This window comes from Scomber japonicus, chromosome 3, assembly GCF_027409825.1.
Source record: "Scomber japonicus isolate fScoJap1 chromosome 3, fScoJap1.pri, whole genome shotgun sequence".
Lineage (NCBI taxonomy): Eukaryota > Metazoa > Chordata > Actinopteri > Scombriformes > Scombridae > Scomber > Scomber japonicus.
This window is the reverse complement of record NC_070580.1, coordinates 16,975,581-17,002,577: the sequence shown is the minus strand read 5'-3', so window position 1 is coordinate 17,002,577 and position 26,997 is coordinate 16,975,581. Positions and strand designations below refer to the sequence as shown.

At 40.5% G+C, this 26,997-nt stretch overlaps 2 protein-coding genes across 2 annotated transcripts; both read left to right on the top strand.

Moving 5' to 3' along the window:
* Nucleotides 1–282: 282 nt before the first annotated feature.
* Nucleotides 283–5,835, top strand: zc3h10 (zinc finger CCCH-type containing 10). Its single transcript, XM_053315864.1, has 3 exons — nucleotides 283–456; nucleotides 2,608–3,893; nucleotides 4,671–5,835. The coding sequence occupies exons 2-3, from the start codon at nucleotides 2,748–2,750 to the stop codon at nucleotides 5,181–5,183; spliced, it is 1,659 nt and encodes a 552-aa protein (XP_053171839.1). The 5' UTR covers nucleotides 283–456; nucleotides 2,608–2,747; the 3' UTR covers nucleotides 5,184–5,835.
* A 474-nt stretch (nucleotides 5,836–6,309) lies between these two features.
* Nucleotides 6,310–26,997, top strand: esyt1b (extended synaptotagmin-like protein 1b). Its single transcript, XM_053315874.1, has 52 exons — nucleotides 6,310–6,933; nucleotides 7,932–7,973; nucleotides 8,993–9,127; nucleotides 9,241–9,314; nucleotides 9,402–9,474; nucleotides 9,647–9,736; nucleotides 9,969–10,024; nucleotides 10,171–10,291; nucleotides 10,375–10,551; nucleotides 10,789–10,871; nucleotides 11,101–11,149; nucleotides 11,243–11,332; nucleotides 11,429–11,524; nucleotides 12,022–12,093; nucleotides 12,216–12,302; nucleotides 12,411–12,560; nucleotides 12,804–12,917; nucleotides 13,013–13,189; nucleotides 13,328–13,413; nucleotides 13,506–13,554; nucleotides 13,728–13,817; nucleotides 13,904–13,999; nucleotides 14,104–14,175; nucleotides 14,310–14,396; nucleotides 14,495–14,641; nucleotides 15,002–15,108; nucleotides 15,200–15,374; nucleotides 15,478–15,654; nucleotides 18,211–18,293; nucleotides 18,658–18,706; nucleotides 18,792–18,881; nucleotides 19,052–19,147; nucleotides 19,473–19,544; nucleotides 19,748–19,834; nucleotides 19,931–20,077; nucleotides 20,168–20,304; nucleotides 20,521–20,695; nucleotides 20,778–20,854; nucleotides 21,073–21,193; nucleotides 21,856–22,032; nucleotides 22,182–22,264; nucleotides 22,656–22,704; nucleotides 22,818–22,907; nucleotides 23,127–23,222; nucleotides 23,313–23,384; nucleotides 23,477–23,563; nucleotides 23,705–23,851; nucleotides 23,952–24,094; nucleotides 24,689–24,820; nucleotides 24,923–25,025; nucleotides 25,361–25,410; nucleotides 26,319–26,997. Exons 1-52 carry the CDS (start codon nucleotides 6,547–6,549, stop codon nucleotides 26,344–26,346), a joined length of 5,550 nt encoding a protein of 1,849 aa, XP_053171849.1. The 5' UTR covers nucleotides 6,310–6,546; the 3' UTR covers nucleotides 26,347–26,997.

Genomic DNA, 26,997 nt, shown 5'->3' with positions numbered 1-26,997 from the left:
GAAGTAGAGATGGCAATTATGAAAACTAGTCCTGAATCTGTTTTGATATGTTCCCCGCTCTATGCTGGCGAAATTGTCATAGACTGTATAAAAGAAAAAGGGAAAAGTAGGGTTTTATTCGTGGAATTAGGTAAACAGGGAATACCATAAGTTACAATTCTGGGGAGAAGGGGGTTAGCAATGGCGGTACTACATCACTGGGAGGCAGCAATGCACTAAACCGTGCTTATGCTACCGGAAAGAAGAAGAATAAGTGTTGTTTTCTTCGTTGGTACACAAAGATGCATCAAAAAATGTGGTAAACAGTACCGTGGCCTTGATGAATTTCCAGAAATAACATAACTGGCCTTGTTATTGCTGTTAGCGGACATACCTGCACACATTTCTGCCTGTCAGAGCTTGGTCCGCAAGGAGTCGCTCAGTGGTTCTCTGTGTCCTGCTCCTGGTCGCTATCTGGTAAGACAACATTAGCATTTAGCCAGCTAGCACGTTGAGCTCGTCGCATCATTTTAGGCATTTAACTTACTTATTCGAGAATATGATACGAAAGAAATAGCTTTACGTAACAACACCCTGCATGTGCATTCATTTCAGTTTAGTATGGCATGGGACAAATGGTTATTGTGTGATATTGTTTTAAAGCACTGGGTGCTGCTCGTCCTCCAGTGAGAGCAACACACTAGTGCTACATAAATATAAGGGCTGTCAATTTTTATCAAGAGAAAATTAAATATTCTAACTAATGACCTTTTCCGATTAAAATGCAGTCTATAAGTGTATCAGCACGTTTGAAGTAATTTGTCTTGTCCTTAAAACCCTTGAAATTCATCATCAGCTTGACCTATTGCTCTCTGACCTATTAGTAAACTAAATCAATGAATAGACACGGAGAAGGATATTAGCGAGCAAAGCTATGCTGAGGATCTGAGAAGCAATGCGTGGAAGTATTTTTGAGGCTACACCTTAGATGGCAAAATTACTAGCAAATATAAAGTTATTACCAGCAAATATAAGTCTGTTACCAACTTTGTAAAAAAGCAGCTGCCTTTACCATTTATCTTACCACACAAGTGAGGCAACAGAGGCATTAAACGACTTCCTAATGTTATTTAAGACGCTGTGAGGTATGGAGGACAAAACATGACTGACAAATAATAATAAAATACAGACAAATAACTAAATGCACGTTAGATAAAAAAAATGCATAAATAAAAATAAGTAAATATATTTTGGTAATGAAAAAGGACACAGTTAAATTAATATCTTGAATTTATTTATTATTTTCCATTCATCAGCTTCTATTGTTGGCTATTTCTGTGTTTCTACTTTTATTTATGTTTTTTATTCTGTTTAAATGGTATGAACATGGATTGGTTGAGGGGCATCGATCTGCCATTAAGCCGGCGGCAGAGGTAGTCACATTGCTGGATTTATAGGGGTGGCAATATGCTGGCTTTGTTCAGTTCAGTGTAAAAAGCAAAGTTGGAGGATGGTCTTATTTATGGCAGTATTTCAGGATCTCTGTATAAAAGTAGACTATGCTAAATGAGTGGGTGGTCTTGACCTCAGTCTAAAGCAGGTTGGTCAGTTGGCCAAACCACACAGAAGCAAATAATTTCTATCAAATTTACACAACACATGGTAGCTATGCTAACCTTCTATTAACTAGACATTATATAACTTGACTTTAATGTCTCCAGTTCCTACCACTATGCAGAGTGGTGCCTAAATATTGTGCTTAAGGATGCATGTGGGATGTACAGCCATTTGTTCCCCTGGTATATACAAGATTCTGTTAACTTGTATACTTGTCCCAATTTAAGCTGTTTATTTAAAAAAAAAAAAAAAAAACTAACTGGGGAAGCAGGATGATGGCCCTTGGAATATGCTGCGTTAACTTGATTGACAGCCGCTTGCCATTAGGAGCTGAGGGAACCTAGGAGCTGCGATGAAGAGGTTAACCTGCCAAAAACAGTCAGTATTTAGCTGTCTACAGTTGTAACCATTCTTACATTAAAATAACAACACTTTCAGAGTAATGCAGTAGACTGGGAGGGAAAGATTCATGAATTTAAAGAAACGACAATATCACGCTAACTTCAGCTTTATTTAGCAATCAGCCATCAGTACACTAGTGGTTACTCATGCATTTCTGCCTTTTGTCTAACAGTAACATTACAAAGGTTTATTCTTTGCAGAGTCAACTTACTTGCATGTGACAGAGGTTTGAGGGCAGCTGTCAATCACAGCTGTCAAACCAAGACAGTAGTAGTTGTAGAGCTTAAATGATCATAGATACATCTATAACCGATTCTGTATTGGGTGAGGCGAGGACCTCCTAACTTATTAACATATAGACAGAAATAAATAGATGAAGAAATATTTAAATTAAACTTTAGATTCTCAGGACAAATAGTGCTGTTGTACACCACACAGGAAAATATAAAGACTGTACTGAACGATAAGACGCTGTCTCTGACAAATGACTGACTGGACATCACTGGCCTTTTATGCTTATGACAGTCACAGCAAATTGTGTCCCCAACACATAATGGCAGTTCTTTGGTTACTAATATCTTAATTTTGTTTTTTGTTTTTGTCTTGCAGATCGTTGAATAGGAGCAGGCCCTGTCTTAAGGGAAAAACATCCATGACTTCCTTTCCTCTATATGTGAATGTTTACCAGGTCTCGTCAGCCCCCTTTATACCCATGAGTGCAATTTTCTCCTTGAGCTCGGCCAAGCGCCATGCCTGACCGGGACGGTTCCTACCTGTCAGGTGGTGGTGGAAGTGGTGGTAGTCTGAGTGAGGAAGGAGGAGCTGGGTCTGGTTTGGCAGGGTGCTCTGCAGAGGGCAGAGGGGGTCCAGGAGGAGGTGTTGGGAGCAACGTCTCTGGGTCTGGGGGTATGGGGGGAGGAGGGGCACTCGGAAACGGCAACAGCTGTGGGAATGGTGGAGGCAGTGGGCAAGGTGCAGGACTGGCATTGGACGGGGTCTGCAGGGACTTCATACGCAATGTGTGTAAGAGGGGGAAGCGCTGCCGCTTTAGACACCCAGACTTTAATGAAGTGCCAGACTTGGGAGTGCAGAAGAATGAATTCATCTTCTGTCATGACCATCAGAATAAAGAGTGTATGCGCTCCAACTGTCGATTTGTCCATGGATCTAAAGAGGATGAGGACTATTACAAGAAAACAGGCGAGCTACCCCTCAGACTAAGAGGGAAAGTTGCAGCACGACTGGGCTTGTCCCCTATGGATCTCCCCCATAGCCGAGGGGAGGTCCCCATCTGCAGAGACTTCCTGAAGGGAGAGTGCCAGAGGGGGAATAAGTGTAAATTTCGCCATGTCAAAAAAGACTACGAATATGAACCTTCCAGGGTTGGAGTGGGTGGTGTTATAGGGCCAAGTGCCAGTGGAATGGTAAATGCAGTGGGAGGCATAGGTGGTGTAGGAGGAGGTGCCTGTGGAGGAATGCCAGGACTTGTGGGAGGTGGAGGTGGAAGTAATATGATGGGGACGGGCTGCCCCAGCTTGGGTGGCTGCAGAGATCCTGGTATCTCAGGAGTTGGAGTAGGTGGAGGAGGGATGGCTGGTTGTTTGTCCTTAGGTTCTGCGGGACAGCGACGTTATGAAAGGACCCCATGCTCTGTATATGACCCTTTGCTTGAAAGTGGGCTGTTTGATGCTGGGTCACTGGAGGCCACTATGGACCACACTTCTCTACAGCTGAAGAGGCGGCGGCTGGAGGGGCTGCGACTGGCAGATGGGAGTACAGGTGGACACTATGAGTTAGGAGTCCAGGCCACCTTTCCGCCTCGTCCTCTCGAGTACAGGTTCCTGGAGGAAGAAAACTCCCTGCTGAGGAAGAGGGTGGAAGAGTTGAAGAAACAGGTTAGAATGAGAGATGGAAAGATTTTAAAAAAGAATAAAAGTTGCACAAATTAGAATTTTTACATACCTGAGCAAGCTTTGAATGCAAATATATACATGACTGTTAAGGTCTGTTGGTTGGGGCTATTTGTATTGTAATACATTGCATAATTTTAAATGTACCTTTTTTTGTTCACACTACTGATGATGCATTCACATGCTACTGTCATTAATGCTTTGGATGGAGAACAATCTGAAGACCAACATGTCAAGCCAAAATCTTTGTGAGATAAAGCACATTTTCATTAAATATCCAAACATCACTGGTGAAGATTTAGTGATATTTGCCTTCTCTTGAGTTGCTGACAGGATCAGCTACAAAGAAAAGCATTACTTTGTTATGCCCTCTAACTCTAAATTGTCTGAAGGATTTATTTTTTGAGAGGCAAAACCCTAAACATGCAGAAATATGTCAACGCTGTTTTAAATTCACAGAGCAGCTGACTTTGAAAGATTTTCAGTCACCTGACTCAAACCCCACTGAGGTGTAAAACCATAAGACACGGGGAAGAGTGAAAGAATAGTGAAATAATCACATTTAGTAAAAACACATACAGTCACTAAAAGAGCAAAAACTCAGAAGACAGCAGTTGGACATAATAAATACAGAGAAATGATGACAGTAAAAATGTATTTTATGTTGTTTCAAAAGGATCGTTTAGCAGTTTCTGTCAGTGTACTCTTTTGGGTCTCAGTGTGTTTTTCTTCACTAATCCATCTCTTGTGTGTCTTTATCAGGTTTCAAATCTCATTGCTACAAATGAGGTTCTCCTGGAGCAGAACGCCCAGTTCCGAAGCCAGACCAAGGTGATGACGCTGTCCTCTACCCCTGCCCCCTCTGAGCAGTCTCTGGCCCCCCCTGTGGGTGCAGTCAGTTCCTACAATCACAGCATCGCCCAGACTCACACCACCCTAAGCAGCGCTGGACTGCAGCCTCGACCTGTCACCCAGCAGGACCTGGTGGCACCCACCGGTGCCCCTTCAGCACCCCCAAGCAATGCTGCCCCACCAACGGCCCCTCCACCCCACCTGAACCCTGAGATCACCCCCCTTTCAGCTGCCCTTGCACAGACAATTGCTCAAGGGATGCCGCCTCCTGTTTCTATGGCACCGGTGGCCGTCTCCGTGGCACCGGTGGCAGTGTCCATGACGCAGCCTCTGCCTGGCATCACCATGAGTCATGCCACCACCCCCATGGTGTCGTACCCCATTGCAAGTCAAAGCATGAGGATCACCACTCTGCCTCATTAACTGAAAGACAGAGCTGTGGTACCAATAAGACAACTGTAACATTCTCAATGGGGTTTTTTGAGATGGATGGTCTCCTATCATGTATATGGCATTAAACCGATGACACAACAGTGACAACAATGAAAATGAAGCTTGTACTTCCCCACCAGAGGGCAGGATAAACACTTCTCTGTTCAGACGATCTTTTCTGTGGCAACATCACAAACAGATTTTTTTTTGTACAGACTGACTGACCTGTGAACTTCGACAAAAGTCTGTGAACCAAAGCGATCTTTTCAAACACCAGAAATGACAACAAACTGAAAATATGTTAAGTCATCCATAGTGTTTGAAGCATTACTGCAAGACTGCTCTGCTGTCCTTGTGGGGACAATGAAGACTGTCGAAGCCGTTTATGTTTATTTTTTTGTTAGTTGCTTTGGTGTAAATTAACTTTGGTACTTTGCACATTTCAAAGTGAATTACAACAACTCAACAATGAATTTTGTGTCATGTCAGTTTGTTTCCAACTGTACTGTTACAATTCTCAGTTCACACAGGTAAAATAAAGAAGACATGGCGAGGGAAGAACAGTTTTAACTGGCAAATCCTCTTGTCAACATGCTATTGCTTGAATTATTTGGGTGGGGTCCAGGTGGAGTTACATTGTGTAAACTTGAACATGGCTGCTTCATAAGTAACCTAATTAACATCCGTGTTGCCCTTTAAACAAATGTTTGTTGCTGCTTGCTCATTTTGGCCCGGGCTTGTGTGCTCATACCGGATTTAGGGACTGAGGAGAATGCCCTGTCTGCTGTTTTAAAAACAAACTGAAGCAGCAAAAAGTATTGTCAGAAGTGCTAGTGGCTTATTTGACACAAAGAAAGTGATTGCATGGCTGTAAAACAATATATTTTCCCCTTCAAATTCAGTAAAAATACTTCATACTAGACAGGTAAAGTAAATATAGACGTGTTGTTGAAAATCTCGGTTGACGTTAACGTTATGCAGCAGTAATTACTGCAGAGTGAATGACGCAGCACCGAAAGAGTCAAAGATGCATATTTTTGCTTCAGTGGGCGTGCTTTCTTCCAGATAACGGGACTGGCTAACGAACCTAAGTTTAGGTCAGTCACTTCCCCTGGATATTCACTTAAAGTACCCACATGCAGCGATACCAGTGAGGCTTTAATGTATAGAAGATGCGTTTAGAAAGAAGACGTTAACGCGAGGTTAATACGGGCAACGTGCGGAAGTAACACAGGTTACGTTTGTTGCGACGGTGTTTAAGCTAGTCGAAATGAAGTAAATGTAAGAGTAACCGCTGGGTACATCCGAACAGACTTTTTCTCAATTCATCTGTAGTTTTATTTATCGGTATTTCATGGCTTCAGAAGATACCACAATGCAAAGCGACAAATCCGAGTCAAGTGGACCGAAGGGCGCCTCGAGTCCGAGCTCAGGCGAAACCGAGAAGACCGACCTGAGCCATGCAGAGCTAGAAACTACCCAACAACCCAAGGGGATAAGTGCAGTCGCGGTGCTGTGGACGTTTGGGAAATGTCTGGGAGCCTTGCTTCCCGTCTACCTGGCCGGTTACTACCGTGTCAGCACCAGCCTCTTGGTGTTCGGGATGATGGTCTATACGGGATGGAAACATGCCCGAGAAGCAAAGGAGGCACGGCTGAAGTCAGCCATTCAGCTGCTCAGCAACGAAGAGGAGTACACGTCCATGAAAGTGTCCAAAATCAAGCGAGACCTCCCTGCATGGGTAAGACACAACCCTATAGCCTACCTGCCAAGAATGCATTATCTGTCATCAAAGACCTCCATCACCTGCACTCTATCCTTCCTGAACAGGCTGTACCCTAGAGTAACCTCACGGCGTGCCCAAGCAGTAATTAACTTAACATTTTAATGATGTGGGCTAGAGGATTCTATAGTCTATCCGCATGCAGTCTTTAATTTAAGGCTTAGTTTAGGGAACACCCTCCAGTAAACAATCTCCTTGAGCTTTATTATAAATCAATCTATAGAACAATCAGATTTGTAGAAGTCCTTTCATTACATAAGCACTCTGTTCCTCAACCCTTTCAAGACAGTTGGCAGTGTGTGTTTGCATTCAAAGTATTGGGCAATTCAGAGTTCATTGCAGTAACTACAACAATACTATAACTCTAATACTTTTCATAATTTTACTTGAAGATGGCTGAAAAATCTGTAAGAAGTGTAGATTTGCGGTTCATGCATCCTGAGAGTATCCAAAATGGGGATTTTGAAACCCACATGGGTCTGTTTTGACTTAGAACATCTAGCCACACCCAAATGAGTTTCCTGTGGATACTTTTTTTAGTGATTGCTTATGTTGCCAGACAGCATGCATAATCTTGAGATATTCCAAAATGTTGTCATTTGCATATTCAGTAAGGTCTCCAGCACGCATAAAACATGTGCATGCTTTCCCTGAGAGGTAACCCTATGAAACATGAAGGCAGAAAAAACCTTTCCAGCATTCTTGTTGCGAACTTGTCCTCAAATGTGGCCCTAAATGCAAAGTTAAAGCCTGTAGTCGACAACCATATCATTCAACGTGATCTCTTAATCATTTAATTAGAAAATATGTGGTCTGTCTAACACCAGGTGCAGGAAGCAGTGGGCTGGTGTTAGCAGTGTTGTTGATGACATTTCCAGACCTGCATCTGCAGAGACTAAATAATTTCCTTATCCCTTTGTGTGTTCACCAATCTCTCTGTTTTTTCCTCACAACAGATAAACTTTCCAGATGTTGAGAAGGTTGAATGGCTGAATAAGGTAACATATCACTTGTTTCCTGTTGCACAGCATGGGTTTACACAAAGACACTATATATTCCTCCTTTATTGAGCCCACAACAAACACACACTCTGTCCATTCAATGGTCCAGCTGATGTGCTGATTGACACTTAGTAGTGCATGCTACGCTAAAAGCTGGTGCTAGTTGATAGATGGCAGCGCTGCTGCTGTTGCTTCCATGTTCCACAAAAAGCCACACCCCCATTAGTGTAGCCACTCTGTCTGTCTGTACTGCAGAGCGCAGGCCCTGTGCCAGGCAACCCTCTCAACATTTCCATTGCATTGCAGGATAGCTCACAGGAAGGGGGAGGAGCTCCCCAGTCCCCCAAAACTAAATAAAAATGCAGCCATTGTCTCCCCCCCCCCCCCCTTGGCTCTTGTTGCCCAGAGAAACTAGGTCCACTAATATAGACAAACAGAAATAAAAGCAATCATGCTAACAGAACCACGAGATCTGAGCAGACAAAGTACTGGCTTGTGACGGGTTACTGGAGGGGAGATCAGCAGATTCCCTTGTTGCTCAGGCTTCATCTTCCACAGGAGCAGACGGCTGATGACTCATTCTTTACTTATGCTAGACCAAAACCAAGCCTTGGGATTTTTCACAGCCACACAAGTACACAAGGAAACAGTGCTCCTGCATTTCATTCTTTCCCTGTAGGAATGAAAACATAACATTTTCATATAGCAATATTAATATTCTGTAAAAAGTGAAACACTGACATACATAGAGCAAAGGTTACCCTGTGTTGTATCTGAGGATCAGAATAAGAAGACTAACAGCTGAGGAGACTCAACTGGCTACAGCTGTCTTTGTCATTCTTCACTTACTGCTTTCTGCTATCCAAGGCATCTGACCAATAATTTTGTAACCATCAACAGGCCTAAAATAACAACGTCAAAGCAAATAGTCTCTGGTTACAAACTGTAGGAATGTACATTTTATGTAATGTATTTGTGTTTTACTAATAAAAGCATGTACTTGCTGGCTGGCCTAGGTGCTGCAGCAGGTGTGGCCCTTTGTTGGCCAGTACCTTGAGAAGTTGCTGGTGGAAACCATCGCTCCATCTATCCGAGCATCAAGCTCCCACCTCCAGACCCTCAACTTCACCAAAGTGGACATGGGAGACAAGGTGATGGCATTGATAGCTTGGCTATATATAATGTGACAATGCTGTAAAAGATTCACACAAATGATCCATGTCTTTTATATTGTGCAAACAAACACACTTTTTGTTCTCTCCAGGCCATGAAGGTTGTAGGGATCAAGGCACACACAGAGAATGACAAGGGACAAGTCCTGCTAGATCTGTATATCAGGTGATTGTTATTCACTGTGAGTCACATCTGCATTACAGACTTTAGAAGGCATTATTGTAGGTGACTTTTTTTCTTTTTTCTCCACAGCTATGTGGGCAATGTGGAGATCAATGTTGAGGTGAAAAGATACTTCTGCAAAGCCGGAGTCAAAGGAATACAGGTGGGCCTTCTTGTCAAGCTTAAAGGCATTATGGAGTCAAATTACAGAGCAGTGTCGTGCCATATGAAATATTCAGTACAAAGACACCTATCTGAAGATATTCGAGGATTGAGTGAAAAAGTGCATTTATCTGCACTTTTCACGCTCATCCTTTCTGTGTCTCTGTCTTCAGCTACATGGGATGATGCGAGTGATTCTGGAGCCTCTGATTGGAGATGTGCCCATAGTGGGTGCTGTTACCATGTTTTTCATCCGACGACCCGTAGGTTCCTCCATATACTTTCACCACTATTTGTCCTTTTCTCATTGCCTTTCAACTCCTATTCCTGTTACTATTATGTGTCTTGGTTGTTGTCTCGTATTCGTTTTCAACTCCTATTCCTGTTACTATTATGTGTCTTGGTTGTTGTCTCGTATTCGTTCATGCTATTGATATCTCTTCAGGTTTGATTGATTTGCTACATTCAGTACATTCTTCTGTCTTATCTTCCCAGAAACTAGATATCAACTGGACTGGATTGACTAATTTGTTGGATATCCCTGGACTGAAGTGAGTCATGCTGAAATAATCTCATTTTCGCTTGCACAGTAATAAACATTACCATACAATGTTTTATCACTGTGAGGATTTTATAATTGTTAGTAGTGAATAGGAAATGATACAGCACTGAAACACTGCTTTCTTCTTTGTCTTAGTGTTATGTCTGACAGCATGATTATGGATGCCATTGCCTCTTTCTTGGTGCTGCCCAACCGCCTAGTTGTCCCCCTGGTTCCAGGTCTGCATGTGGCCCAACTTCGCTCTCCTTTGCCCAGGGTAAAGCCTGAGTATGCACCTGCAAATAGAAATTATGATGTTAATTTGTATCTCAATAAACACCAGTATTTTATCTCTCTCAGGGTGTGGTACGCATCCACCTTCTAGAGGCACAGAGTCTAGCAGCAAAGGACAACTATGTGAAAGGTGTTATGGCTGGCTTGTCTGACCCTTATGCCATATTGAGGGTGGGTCCTCAGACTTTTACCTCCCAACACATTGACAACACAGACTCACCAAAGTGGGGAGAGATGTATGAGGTGAGAAAAATGGCGGCTTTTAGGGAAGTTTGATATTTGTGTCATCATTTCTCTGCACGTACAGTTGTTGAATGACTCATGTTGTTTCCGTTCAAGACATATTCAGTGTCATTTCACTTTGTTCTGTATTCAAGGGATTAGACTGTTTTCATTCATGGTCACATGAGGCCACAGCCAGCTTCCATACAAATCACTGTTTCCGTATACATGTCCTTGTGTGTGTGTCTGGTACGTCAGGTTATAGTCCATGAAGTGCCTGGTCAGGAATTGGAGGTGGAGGTATATGACAAAGACACAGACCAGGATGATTTCCTGGGCAGGTACATATGCATAATTCATGTCTCTTTGTATGTGTGGCTGTGATAAATCTCACATTTTCACCTTTCATCTATCAACTCTCATGACCTAGTGGGGGTAAAGAACACTGCTTTTTTTGAACAGTAACCCTGTACCGATGCGGAATCCATTTTTTATGTCTTAATATTTTCATGGGTACATTTGCTTCTGTGTCATTTAATTCAGTCAGTCTCTCACTCCTCTTTCACATAGGACCAAACTGGATTTGGGCATTGTGAAGAAATCCATAGCTGTCGATGATGTGAGTCAATATTCTAACCAGTGTAGTCATAATTTGTAAAATTATTTCTTAAATCTTTGGATTGTAAATTAATGTCTATGGCTATCTTCCCAGTGGTTCACTTTGAAAGACACTCAGTCAGGACGGGTTCATCTCAAACTGGAGTGGTTGGCCTTGCTGCAGAGCACTGATCAACTAGAGCAGGTATTAATAATTTGTTGTATCCTTCAGCATATTTCATTTTTCTGCAGGACAGTCACTATGAGAAACAAACAATATTTTTATATTCCTCCATTTTAGATCATAAAGAGGAATGACAGTGTGACTAGCAAGAATGCTGATCCACCCTCTTCAGCCATCTTGGTTGTATATCTGGACAAGGCTGAGGCTCTTCCTGTGAGTCAAATATCTCTCTGTGCTCTGCCCACATTCGTGCTCAGCTCAGAGCTTCCTCCTGCGTGTGGTTGAATTGAGGCAGAGCCGTAGCTGCCATCTGTCTCACATTCCACAAACTTGTTGCCTTGGCCTCTAACCCTGTTTGCTCCACTGCAGCATGGATGATCTTAGCTCACTTTATCCAGGGCTGTTAAACATATTTACAACTGTGCTCATTTCTGCCATCATATCATATACATATGATAGAGAGCAGCAGTGACAGTCTTTGGAATGAAACTTAGTCATTGTGGTTTGTATCTAAGCAGGTGTATACTTCCTAACCATGTCGTGCAGAACGGTTCATCCGTTTAGTTATTTGTGCTGTTGCTATGGTAGCCTTACACGCTATTATTCACATCAGCCACATGTTGTCAGAACTGCAGATAAGCCTGTTCTGCTCTTGGTTACAGAATGTTCACATACCGTGCAGTGTATTTATATTTGTTTACAACTTTTAGATGAAGAAGGGAAATAAAGAGCCCAATCCCATGGTGCAGTTGTCTGTGCAGGACGTCACTAGAGAGAGCAAGGTATAAAAATGAGAACAATTATTAAAATACTCTTGATTGTGTTCCATTTCATTTCTACTTATGGCTAACACTTATAATTTAATCACCATTTCTATTTGTTCTCATGACATCTTGATTCTTAGACATGTTACACGACCATCAATCCAGAGTGGGAAGAAGCTTTTACCTTCTTTATCCAGGATCCACGCAAACAGGACATAGACATTCAGGTCAGATTTCATACGATTAGCTTCTCCTCATTTTATGTTGTATTTCTCATGATGATAGCCAAACCTCTCCCTTTAACTTTGAGCTTTCCTTCTTGTTAAATAATTCAGGTGAAGGATGCCGACCGTGTGCAGACGTTGGGCAGTCTGACTATCCCTTTGTCCCGTCTGCTGTCCAATTCTAACCTTTCTCTGGACCAGTGGTTCCAGTTGGACAAGTCTGGAACAGCTAGTCGCATCTATATCAACGCAGTGCTCAGGGTAAATAGCCACCAGACCCATTCACTAATGCTGCACTGCCAATTAATGACTAAATACAAAAAGTAATGACTGATTCATACACAATGGGAAAAAATTAATTATATAGTCTGAAATTTGTTTTTGATCTGACCTTTTCTGATGTATAATGGTGTCTTGACTAAAATTTAATGAGTCAAGTTTAAGACCTTTGTTCATATTTTATTTTGCTTCCTTCTGTCAACCCTGTTTTCCATTGTAACATAGGTCCTGTGGTTAGATGAGGAAAATATTTCAGCTGATGTGTCATCTAATCTGGAGGCTGGACGGTCCAAACAGCTGCCCCAGCAATCTTCCCCTCATCCTAGCTTCGCTACAGAGGTAATGGGGGACAATGCAGTCAGATTGTGAGTTAGAGCTGTCTTTTTTTGTTAATTTATTTGCACATATTTATACTAAATTCGTTGTTTTTTCAGGGATTGCTCAGAATCCACCTATTGGCAGGGCAAAATCTTGTTCCTAAAGACAACCTTATGGGGGGCATGGTGAAAGGCAAGAGTGACCCCTTTGTCAAGATCAACATCGGGGGTGAAACATTCACAAGTCACGTTATTAAGAGTAATCTTAACCCCACCTGGAATGAGATGTATGAGGTAAGTAACAAAAGGTTATTTATTGAAATAACTTTTTATTCAACATTATAGTTATTGTCGTTAAATTAGTGTTAGGGTTAAAAATATTTGTATTTTTGAGATAGTCCTCTGAAATTTGCAACTTCATTCATCCCTCAGGTAATTCTAACACAGTTACCTGGTCAGGACCTGCAAATGGAGGTTCTTGATAAAGATATGGACATGAAGGATGATTTCATGGGCAGGTACATGTATATACTGAATAGTTCTATATTGTCAAACAAGATAATTAGCTTAATTGACGATATATTTTAATATCACATATTCCAACATACAGGCTGAAGATCAGTCTTAAGGACATCCTTGATTCCCAGTACACTGATCAGGTAAGTTTAACAGATAGATGCATGATGCATTTACGTGTTACAAAATGGATAGTCTTTTATGCCTTCCCCAAAACAGTTTTCTCTGATGTGTGTTGGTGTTTCCCTTGTTTGGCCCACACTCAGTAGTTCCTGCATTAAAATGGTTCTCTGTGTGTGCCATTTTTTTTTCTCAGTGGTACACTCTCAATGATGTGAAGTCTGGTCGAGTTCACTTGGCACTGGAATGGGTTCCAACAGCTTCGGAGTCAGACAGATTGGACCAGGTCAGTATTTGCAGATAAGTCGGGAATGAATGGACCTTTGTTGATAAGATTGATCTATACTCACTGGTTATTTCCTTTGTCTTCAGGTTCTTCAGTTCTACTCCAAACAGTCCTACCAGAACAAGGCAGTTTCCTCAGCAGGCCTACTGTTTGTCTACATCGAGCGGGCTGACGGGTTACCAGTGAGTCTTTTGATGTTGCTGTGAAGGGTGATGTAGACATAATATAAAGGAGACAATACATACAGTATATGCTTTTTATTATTGTCTTTGCTATCTCTCTACAGGTGAAGAAGAGTGGAAAAGAGCCAAAAGTGGGAGCAGAGATCACTCTTGGAAACTTGTCCCGAAAAACTACAGTAAGACTTCAACTCTCATTCGGTTTAGTATTGATTATACTGTCTTTTAAGGTACTGTAGCACTTAGTGAAGCAATGAAAGAGTATCAAGGTATCTGTCAGTGATACTGACTGACTTTTTCATCTCTTCCGAAGGTGTGTGATCGCACAACATCACCTCAGTGGAACGAGGCATTCTGCTTCCTGGTTCGTGACCCCAGAGAGGATATGCTTGTCATTAAGGTAAGCTGGCTTCAATACACCCTCAAAGTGGAAATAAAAGACTATCCTGTCATACAGATGGAAGATTGTGTATATAACACTGTGTTGTGTTTCTCCAGTTATCCCATAGCTGGACCTTGCCCATTGGTTCCTTGGTGGTTCCTATCAGAGAGCTGCTCTCTGAACCAGAGCTGGTCCTGGATCAGTGGTTCCATCTGGATGGAGCCTCACCTGAGAGTCAGATTCTTATGAGGGCTGAACTCAAGGTGGGAGAACCATCTGCCTGTTGATCTGTAATTTTCTGTATGTCTTTTCCAAAAAATCTAATCTGTATCTTTCTTATTCTCCTTCTACGTATCTCTTTCCCTTGAGGTCCCTCTTTCAGTGCACACTTATATTAGGTGTAATCTCGCTTTTTTGTGTGTGTTTCAATATTTGTATCTGTGTCTTGCAATCAATTTGTCCCATTTGTCAATGTGTTACTGGAACAGGTATGAGGCTTTGCAGGCAGTTCTTTTGTAGTTCTGCTGATACTAGTATGCATCATCATATTTTTGCAATGCTGGTTAACAAAGTAAAACAGCATAACAATGAAGTAAAATAACATAATATTAACTGGACTGCAGATGCTGATCCCTAGCAAATGTCCTGGTGCCACTGACAAGGCGAAGGTCAAATCAGCATCAGACCCTATCCCTGAGCGGCAACAACACGAGGCAGAGCCAATGCTGAAGTGAGACATTTAATCTAAATAAGTGAAGCTTTACCTCCAATTTCTTCTTTGTCTGTTTAATTTATTTTATTACTGCTCTTTGTGTTTACAGATCAAGTTCAGTGGACGCTCCACCTGTGGAGACTCTTGTCTCCCCAGTGACATTGGATGATGCTGATGTACAAGAAGTGGAAGCTGATGTGATTGAAGAGAAGGTGGAAGAATCACCAAGCCCAGCGATAGCACAACCTCTGCATACTTCACCAGACATCAGCTTTGCCAGTGAGGTAATACAGCTATAATTGATCTAAAATAGAAGATACAGTACTGCAACAAGTCTTCATACTACCATATTGGATTTTTAAATATAAGCATTTTTCCTTCCTATAGGGGCTGCTGAAAATCATCCTGATGGAGGCTCAGAATCTGGTTGCCAAAGATAACCTGATGGGCGGTATGGTGAAAGGCAAAAGTGACCCCTATGCCAAAATAAATGTTGGAGAGGTCTCATTTAAGAGCAACGTGGTCAAGGAGAATCTCAACCCAGTCTGGAATGAGATCTATCAGGTATGTAGGAAGGGCTGTGCAATTTAAGTATGATTTCAAATAGAGATGAAAAGGATACTATTTCACATTAAAGCTACCCTTGCCTTTGTTACATTTTTACACATTTTTTTGTTTAGGTTAAAATGCTATTAATAAGGTAATGGCACTCTAAATGTTAGAGAGATCCACCAGGCATAGAAACTAATTCAATCTTTAGTTCAGTTCAGTCCATAAAAACACACATACAACAAGACACAACACACATACTACAAGAAACAAAAAAACATATGTAAAAGACATACAAACACCCTCTCCAGTGCCTCCAAAAACTAGAGAAATAGCAGGTACTGCTCTTTTTAGGCATGACTAGAGCCATAATAATTTCATTTGTAGAGTGCTTCAGCTGCACCATAAAAGTAAACATAAAATTGCTAAGAAGAGCGTCCAAGGTGGGAATATTGATGTGTACAAACAACTGACTGGCACTCGTCCATCTAGGGAGCTTCAACAAGATTCGCAGTGTTTGTTCATTTTAGCCTTACTGTAACTGCACCACAAGGGGGAAGTATACAGTGGAGTACAATAGGCTTTAAACAAAGCAATTTTAACATTATCCGAACACATATAAAATTTGCGTGCCAACATATTTGCCTGTGCATACAATTTACAGTACTGTCACTGTATATCATCATCATCACTCAGGTCATCTCGGATGATGTGACCAAGATATTTCACCTTGTCCACAACAGTCAGTGGATTCTCTGCTAAGAGGAAAGAGGGGAATGTTCTCTTCATGTCTACCTTAGTCTTTATAATCATAACTACACTCTTTTTAGAGTTAAATTTGATATCAAACTACTTTCCGTAGTCTGAGCAAACTCTAAGAAGTTGCTGCAGACCACCAGAATATGGAGACATGATGACCAAATCATCAGCGTACAGTAGGTGATTAATCAGCTTTTCTCCCACCGTACAGCCTGTTTTACACCCTTTAAGCCTTTTAGAGAGCTCATCCATATACAAACTAAACAACATAGGTGACAGAATCCCACCCTGTCTAACCCCATTTGTCACTGGAAAGGTTTCAGATGTAAAGTTACCCCATCTTACCTGCATGGTTTGATGTGAGTACCAGAAATGTAAAACCCGGAATAAATAAGGAGGAACCCCTCTCTCTCTTGTCATTTTGCAAATAATTTCCCATGATTAATGCGATCAAAGGCCTTAGAGGCATCTAGGAAGCACATAGACATGGTAGAGTTTTGTTTGCTCTATCTACTGACAGCCTCTTTCATAGAATAAATACAAGTCAGTGCCCTGTTTATTTTTAAATCCGAACTGCTCATCAGTGGTGGTTATATATTCCTGTAGCCTATCTAGCAGGATTCTCTCAAGCACTTTTGACAAGACACTGGCCAGAGCAATGGGCCTGTAATTTTCAGTACAGGATATCTTCCCTGTTTTATCTTTAACTACTGGCACCAGCAAAACAGACAACATAAAGCCAGGTAGTGTGCCATGCATCAACATTCCAGAGAAGCACGAAGAAAGTAGAACAGAAACCCTGTAGCTAGAGAATTTCAGATGTTCTGCTGTAATCTGATCAAGGCCACAAGATTTAATTAATGGCAATTTCCCAATAGTATAACTGACTTCATCAGTTTTTAAAGGCTTCTCTGGCCTGCTGGTGTAGTTCATCCACATACTCGTTCCAGCCTGGCCTTAAGTGATGCCATTTAGCCCTTCTTTGCCAGAATGGTTTACTAGCCTTATTCAGACAACTCACAATAAAATCATACATTACACATAGTTCTTCATTATGTTTAGAGCTTGTACAATTAATATTACCACACAATATAGCATTGTATGGAATATCAATATTCCCTAGGCTCTTCTCAGTCAAATCATAATAATATCATAGCTCATCATCAGAGAACCTCGCCCACTCCAATTTCTCACTATGATTTTGGTTATCATTAGCGATCAACACAGGTAGGCTTTCTACATTTAGCATAATGGAGACAAGCATATGGTCTGATATTGCCAGCCCATGCAAGATCTTCATCTTCTTCACACCTCCATGAGCATCAGCTGTACATATACAATGACCCAGCCATGATGTCTCAGCCAAGCATCACTAACATATGTATAGCTATCTGCTGGCAACAGAACCTTACTAGACAAAATGAACTTGTTAACATGACAAAACTCAGTCAAGTATTGGCCAAACAAAGATTTCACATCAGAAATGTCTGCATTCATGTCACCCATGACATAAATACAAGTATATTCATTCATCAGCTAATAAAAGCAAGACTTTGAAGGTGCCTGCTTTCCCCTTCAGCATTACGTAATCGCGCGTGCCCCCACCTAGAAGAGAGTCTGTTGTGGATCCACAGCATTATAATACATCCATGATCCACGGAGATAGCCGTAAACAGACAGTAGTGAACTGAAGAAAACTATATGGTCTTCACTACTATAGTGCATGTTCGCTGTGTGAAATGCAAGGAAGTTAAGAGTCGCTCACCTCATTTGAATATTTTTAACAGTTTGTGTTTTTTTGTGGTCCCCCAGGTAGTGCTGAGGCCTCAGTCAGGACAGGAGATGCAAGTAGAGCTGTATGATAAAGACATGGATAAGGATGACTTCCTGGGCAGGTGAGTGCAAAGTGAAGGTTGCTAGCTCTCCAACAATGACTGGGAAGCTCAAAGTTTAGTTATTTATCCATAAAGGTAAACTGAAAATAAATTGACATATGCTTTATATTTGAAGAGTTTGATATACGGATATAAAAAAATCTGCATTTCATATTTTTGTCATCTGATCACAGCTGAAAATATAGACTCCTAGGCCATGTGTTCATTAGCATGACCAATGTAAACAAACCTCTTACAGCAATTGAAACTATAAATAATATCGATTTTGTGTTTTATTGCAACTTAGGTGCGGAGGTTTAGTTTAAATGTTTGTGCATTTAATTTGTGTTATTGTCTAAAATATACTCTTCTTCACTGTGAATAGATACAAAATCAGTGTGGCAGACATTATCCATTCCCAGTACATAGACCAGGTGAGTATTCCTGCTGACTGTATCTTATGCATTGTCCTAACTTAAACATAGGCTATGATTCAGTACGTGTACACCTCTATTTCAGTGGTTCACACTGAATGATGTCAAGTCTGGTCGTGTTCGTCTGATCCTGGAGTGGGTCCCGGCAGTGTCCCATAATGACACACTGGACCAAGTATGTCAATTTTTTCATCATTTGTTTATTTATTTTTTTAATCTTAATTTCTGTTGTTTATTTCTACTACATCTGTATAATTCCAAATATTATCCCCTTTTTTCTTGATTCACTTTCCACATCAGTGCTGAGTCACTGTAATGTAATTGTCATTTGATACTCTGCTGCAGGTGATGCAGCTGCAGTCTCTTCAGTCTTACAACAACAAGACCATTCCCTCTGCAGCCCTGCTCTTTGTTTATGTGGACAGAGCACACTCATTGCCTGTGAGTCTCTTGTAATTTTGTACACTGAAAATACCATAATTATTGTGCTGAGTTACAGATAAACAAACGTTTGGAAAGCGTAGGTTGATAAAGAGATCCTCCACATCCATGAAGTAAAAAAACAACTATGTCTATTTCGTAAGATGTTTTCTTATAAGTAATCACTGGGTTGAAGCAAAACAAGACTTTGAAAGTGAATTAGGAATGCTTTTGGGGGGTTTTAAAGAAAGGGCAATTGGATCTTAACGTTTTGTAGCTTTAAATGCAGAGAGCATGTACAAACTATTCATGAAATGTAATGTGTAATGTGTCTCCCTGTCTTAAGTTTAAGAAAAGTGGAAAGGAGCCAAAGGCTGGGGCAGAGCTGGTCTTTGGTAACACAACCTACAGAACCAAGGTATGACTCTGATAATAAAGACATAAAACAAACACATACTCTTTAGCTACCCTGGATTAGGCGTGAAATTAGTGATTACTTTCATTATTATCATATTGTTTAAATAGCAGTTGAACCTAAACTATTAAAGAAAAGACAACTGCTATAGTACAATGAAAATACAGCATATTATTGTTTCCTGTCTGGTTCACTTCTATCTGCAGGTGTGTGATCGCTCTAGATCACCTCAGTGGAACGAGACCTTCTATTTCTTGGTGCGCGACCCTGCTGAAGAGATGCTCATTGTGAAGGTGAATGCAGTGTTTGTCTCACAATACTAATAAGTATAAGTATCTAAAGGCTGCAGCCATTATCAGAGACATCTAAATCTCTGTCCTTACATATAGTTGTCCAGTGCATGGGACCAGCCGATGGGATCTGTGGTGGTTCCTGTGAGAGAGTTGCTGTCAGAACCACAGCTAGTCCTGGACCAGTGGATGCCTCTGGATGGAGCCTTACCTGAGAGTAAGATCCTACTGAGGACTGAACTCAAGGTAGGACAAAACACACACACAGGCACACATGGGATTATTACCATCGTCTCTGGGACACCGAATAAACAACTGGATATTGATTGTTGACAGATCCTGAGCTCAAGGATGACTGAAGCACCACAGCCTTCTGTGGCTGGTTCAAAGAAAGAGAAGACAGTCGCCACCAGTGAACAGACATTCAAAGCAGTTAGTGATACGGACAAAATCTCTGAGCAACTATCTGTTGAGTGAGTGTTTTGTGCCTGATTTGATGATTTGACTTGACAAAAACAAAATATATGCTATACAATATATAAAATATGACGTACAAGAAAATATGCTCCTATAAAACATGCTTTGAAAGTACATTTGTAACCAAGCTTAAAAAATATATAATATATCTCTTGTTAATTCCTGTCAGGAAGCCAATAGCAGTGTTTTGTTACATTAGTGTGTATTATCAGGTCTGTTGCAGCATCCAGCCAGCTGAAACACTCTGAAGCAGCAGCACCAGACACTGTGGTCACCACAGAAAGGACGGAACCTGCCCAACCAGCTGCCATTCACACCAAACCAGCTGACATTCACATCGAACCAGCTGACATTCAGACTGCACCTGATATAGTCCCTGCTGTTACAGTGAGTCGCAACACATAAAGTCTTTTGGTGTTATGTTTTAATTCTATTTTCAACTTCATAACCTCAATTTAATTTTGCTCAGATGGTAGAGGAGCCACCTCCCCCGGAGTCAGACCCAGCAGCTTTAGGGGACTTTGAGCTGCAAATGCAAACAAAGGGGTGAGCTCCACACTTCAGCAAAAAAATGCTTCAAAGATCCATAAATTAGAAAAAAAGCAATTACAGAACGATGATTTAACATTATTCATTCATATATATATATATATATATATATATATATATATATATATATATATATATACATGTATATATTCATTCAGAGTTTGACCTTGACTTGCTTTCTGTGTGTGTGTGTGTGTGTGTGTGTGTGAATATAGTTCTGGTGTAGACAACCTTGCCCATGCTACACTGAGTGGTCTTCCTGCTGAAACCCTGAAGCCTGAAATTGGTGAAGTTCTTCCACCACACACTAGCCCCAGCCTGGACTTTGGCTCTGAGGTGGGTTTGGATAATGTCTAGTCAAAGTTAATATTGCTCCTTTCCATCCCCAGTCCTTAGATAGGGAATAGTTTAGTGAATTCATGCTGCTGAGCCTTGGCCTCATCATCATGTGGGCACTCCTCACGCCATGAATGTGCTACTTCTTCTTGTTTCTAAATACACACTGCTTGTTAGACCTCAGCTTCCTTTGCGTTTTTTATAGTCTGTTGAACTTCTGCATAGGTGCCTGTAACATGGCAACGAGAATCAAAACAAAGGATTTCAGGATGGAAGTGAGCAAATGTGCCAACCATTGTATCATTTAAACAATGTACAGAGGTGTGGTCTGAAAGAGAAATCTGTACTTAAAATGAAAAATGAAACAAAATAAAGGTTCTATTAAATGTAAAAGATATTTAGAAAGTAATATTTTCTGCATTTTTGGAATAGAAAGGTTTAATTATACATTAACAGAATAGATTAATAGATTATATACAAAGATGATTACCTTAGAAAAATGCTGTTTTCCTCTAGTACCCATGCTGATTTTTAGGGTACATTAAGCTAATGATCTGGGATGCTCTGAAACATTTACAATACATCACATTGCAAAGTAACAGAGGCTGTGTGCTCAAATACTTCCTGTATGTTTTATAACATTTACACTCTTCATCCTGTAGGGGGTGCTGAGGATTCATCTACTGGAGGCCCAGAGTCTGGTTGCAAAGGATAACCTGATGGGAGGCATGGTGAAGGGCAAGAGTGACCCTTATGTCAAGATCAACATTGAGGGGGTTTCATTCAAGAGTCACGTCATCAAGGAAAATCTCAACCCGACATGGAATGAGATGTATGAGGTAAATAACAGAGGGTTATTTATTAAAAGAGCAGACTATATTAAATGCATTTTAGCTTTTGTCCTAGGTATGAAGAACCTTTGGTTTAAGTACTGTGTATTGTCAGATTTCACTGTATCAAACCTGGGTTTTGATTTTGTTTTTGATAGGTGGTTTTGAGTGGGCACAGTGACCAGGAGATCCAGTTTGAAGCATTCGATAAGGATTTAGATTCTGATGACTTCCTGGGCAGGTATGTGTCACCTCTGTTTCTGGTTGTTGTTTAATCAGTAACTTAAATTAGTGCTCAAGATAAAAAGTGTACTTTGATCCTCTAAGAGTTACACCTGTGACTAAACATAATGTTGTCTAGAAATGCAATAAGCCATACAAATAAATGTTGTTTGTTGAGTCGCTAATATTCTCTCAGACCAAGCAAACAAATTACAAATTTGAAGTAAAGAACGGTTAAACAGCTAAATTTCTGAAACTAGGTTTTCTTTGTTTTTTCTTAAACGTTTAGATGACGGATATTTTTGAATACTTGTAAATTGATTTCTGAAAATTTAACGACCTCATATGAATTTAACATTATGTTGTTGTTGTTGTTGTTGTTAAAGATTTGCCTATTTTTATGTTCTCAGATTCAGTATTAAGCTAAATGAGGTCATCAGAGCCCAGTACACAGATCAGGTTAGTCAACAACAATCATAAAGTTGTGTCATGTATGTCTATTACCTGTTCTGTTTCATTTCTGTATAAACGTGGCGTGACCTGATTCTTAAGTCACACTGACTCTGTTGCAGTGGTACACTCTGAAAGATGTCAAGTCTGGGCGGGTTCACTTGATACTGGAATGGGTTCCTGCTGTTCCTCATTCAGTCAGGCTTGACCAGGTTGGTGATTATTACTCATGTTTGCAGCTTTATCCCTTTATAGCCTCATTCTGTTTATTCAGACATTCTTTAAATGTGGACTCTTAAAAATCCCAACAAAACGGCCTCCTAGATACTGTTGTTGAATCACATTCCAACACCCTAACCCTAACCACATGATCACATGATTCACATTGCGAAATAATGATCAGGCCTAACTGGCTGTACTCCATGTCGCAGATACTGCAGCTTCAATCTCTCCAGTCTTATCAGAACAAAGCTGTTCCTTCTGCAGCTCTGCTCTTTGTCCATGTGGAGAGAGCACACTCATTGCCTGTAAGTCATCTGGAGTTTATTTTTGTACTGTGCAGTAGTTACAATACAAATTAATCATATAATAAAACTGCCTCTCTTTTTCTACAAAAGTTGAAGAAGAGTGGAAAGGAACCCAAAGCAGGAGCTGAGCTTGTTCTTGGTGAAACAAGCTACAAAACCAAAGTGAGACTTCTGAATCACAATGCTCTGTCCTCTGATGAATACATTATTATTGTAATAAATAACTATCACATCTTGCCATCATGTCTCTAAAGCTGTGTGACCGTAGCACCAATCCACAGTGGAGTGAGTCCTTCTATTTCCTGGTCCGTGACCCTAAACACCAGATGCTTGTGGTGAAGGTAAGTGGTTTATCTGCATGTGTTTGTTTAAAGGATCTGTGTTGTTGATGTTTGTTATTGCATCCATTTGTGATTTCAAGTTACATTTGCTTACTTTTACTGTTAGAGTTAAAATTTCAATTTCTCTGTGTTGCATTTCAGTTGTCCAGTGGATGGGATCAGCCAATGGGATCTCTGGTGGTGTCAGTCAAGGAGCTGCTCACAGAGCAACAGCTGGTCCTGGACCAGTGGTTTGATCTGGATGGAGCATCACCTGAGAGTCAGATCCTGCTAAGGGCTGAACTCAGGGTGAGAAACATCTCCAAACCCGTCTGTTCATACACACTCAATAATATTGTTTAGCATTAAAAACATATTTAACTAATTCATTGTTGTTTATTTTCAACAGATTCTTGACACCAAAATGGTGGAGATGATCAGTTCAGGGACACTGCCTTGTGCTGCCTCTGAATCCGGAAATGGGCAGGTGAAGTTGTCTCTCTCATATGACTCAAAGGAGAGCAAGTTCATTGTCAGCGTCCATTCCTGCAGGTGTGTTTTCCCTGAACTCAGTCATAATCACATAACGCCTTATAGAGAACCGGGTTAACTCATCTCCACTAGTTATCTTAACATTAGCTGCAATGACACAGAATTTCAGCTGAGCAGCCACAGCAAGTATGTTGTACATTCATGCTGTTTGCTGCAGTCAAAGCTTGGTCTTCCTCTATGATTCAAAGTGAAAGAAAAATGTATTTTGCAATGTATTGTTAGAACCTAATAGAAACTACAGTCTGTGATTCTTTGTACATTGACATATAACATTTCTGTTCATACTTTGGTCTTTTTCCATCTCAAATATTAATTGAATTTGATTAATGACTATTATACCGTAGTTACCCATTAGACTGTGTTTACAGTATTCCCATTGAGAAACAGCAGCAAAATGGTGGACATCCTAACATTTAGGTTCTGTGTAAAATTTAGCAATGCATGATTAAAACTTTGAAGAAGAGTCTGCTAACTGTGAGCCTCTAAACATACAATTCATTCAAAATAAACAATTTATACTACAAAAGGAATTAATGTACTGCTTTTACTGTATACACTGAAAGTTTTAAACATTTCCTCTTTTTCTGTGTACAGAGGTCTGTTGTCTCAAAGTAAGGACGGCGCAGACAGCTATGTCTCCCTCATGCTGCTGCCAGACAAAAGCAAGGCCACCAAAAGGAAGACAGCTGTGAAGAAACGAGACCATAGCCCAGATTTTAATGAGAAGTAATTGACAAATTTGGTATTTGTAATGTCTAAATATTTCCTATGTAGTTTTGTCTGTCTTGTGTTCTGCTAATCATCACTGACTTTTTTTTTCTTTTTTAGGTTTGAGTATGATCTGCCTGTGGAGGAGACAAGATTAAGACGCCTCAGTGTATCCGTGAAGAATAACTCAGCCTCGTTTAGGAGCCGTGATGTCATTGGACAGGTCAGTATGTGACTGTATAGCACTAACACCTCCTCTCATATGGCATGGGGCATATTTAAATGTATGGTATCTCATACATACTTACAGACATTATAGCATTTTGAGAATAATGCTGTGTATACCACATATGACTAATCCACAGTCCACAAGAAAGCCACATACAGAGAATCTGGGTTAATCCACACCTGTACAGATGTCATTGAGCTGTAAAAAGCTGCAAAAATTATTTCATCATTTTTCTCTTTAGCTCAGATATTCATTCTTGTAGTGCACTGACTGAATATATGCAGAAATATTGCCTATACAAATGTTAACATGTCATTCCTGTTCTTCAGGTGCAGATTGAGTTGGCTGAGGTTGACCTGATATCTGGTGTCACTAAATGGTGAGCAAAGCAGACTGAACTTTCTCCAGACTGCATTTAAGTTGTTTAAAGTAATATTCCACCTAAAGTGTATTATCATTATCATCACACACTCATGCCTTGTTTATGTGAAAAGTGACTGCAGAACATGAGCAGTTTCCTCACTGATGAAGAAATTGATGCTTTGGTCAGCTTCAATGTGAGAAAAACATGAAAACATGAATGGCCACTTCTAAAGTACAATCCCTTCAACACTGTATCCATATACTCAGCATGTCCAAAATATATGTGTGGACAGCAGATTAGATTCAGATTCAGCTTTATTTATCCCCGAGGGGCAATTCAGTTTCTACGAGCCCAACCTTACATAAACAGACAGTAAACAACAACATTCGCTCCCACACAACAACATCAGAGCGGGCGACAAATGACCAGAGGAGAAATAAAATACAATACTACACAATATGATTTTAAATACAGCTGAGTAAGAAACAGCTGAATAAAGTGCTTGAGAATATTGCACAAGAATGTTGCTCTGAGTAGAGTAAAGTGCAAGTGCAAAGTGCAAGTGCAAAATGAAGTTCCAGGGATTTTATCACATAAAAGAAATATACAAAGGACTGTGCCAGGCCCCAGGAAAAGAAAAAGAAATCTTATTCTGCATTAAGCAGCTGAATGGCAGAAGGAATGAATGAACTGGAGTAGCGGTTTGTCTTTCTGTGAGGGGGCAGGTAACGCCGCCCTGACGTCATTAATGTGAATTCTTCTTTCACTAAAAGTGAGCACGCTCTTTAGTGGATTAGCTGCAGTTCAATCCAAATTTCTATGGACCTTTTGGATGGAGTATCGCTCAACTGTGCACTTCTTTTCTGAATCATTCATCATTAATTTGATTTCATTAAATGACTGTCCCTCTCTATTTATTCCAGGTTCATTCTGACAGATGAAGTCGAATAACGAGTCTGCTCGCGGAAGTCACTGTGCCATCGCCACAGTTCACACCGATGCCTTCTCCCTCCCACTTTACGTATAGTACCACTGTGGCACCTTTACCTGCATCCACCCAGCTCTGTGTATTAATATATAGTATAGAACTGGACTGCACTACACACACATCAATGCTCACCAAAGATACGTCAGCTGAAGTCGGATAAAGGATAAAATGCAAGTTAGTATTGAATGAAGGTTACTTTAATACATGAAGAGATTACAGTTTTAGGATTGAGTGGTGGAAGGTGAAAAACACAGAAAGAGCTGCGTCACATTCTGTTGCTTTGTTTGCTTTTTGTTGCTACAAGAATGTTTTAAACGTGCAGTAACATTTTAGTATCATCTATTGCTCAGAAATGCTTATGCCATATCAGTATTTTGAATCTGTTGTATGACAAGCTTATATTGGAGTTATTTTTAATCCAGAGCACCTTGCTTGTTTGTGTTTGACATTGCTTTTGAAAATCATTTTTATAAGATTTTTTTCTACAAGACACATATTTGTTACAACTACGTCACAGTTAAATCATGGTTTGTTTGATTTTTTGTATATTTGCAAAGGTTATGATCAGATCAGATGCTTTGTTGAAAGATGGAAACAAAAATAAACTGATTTTG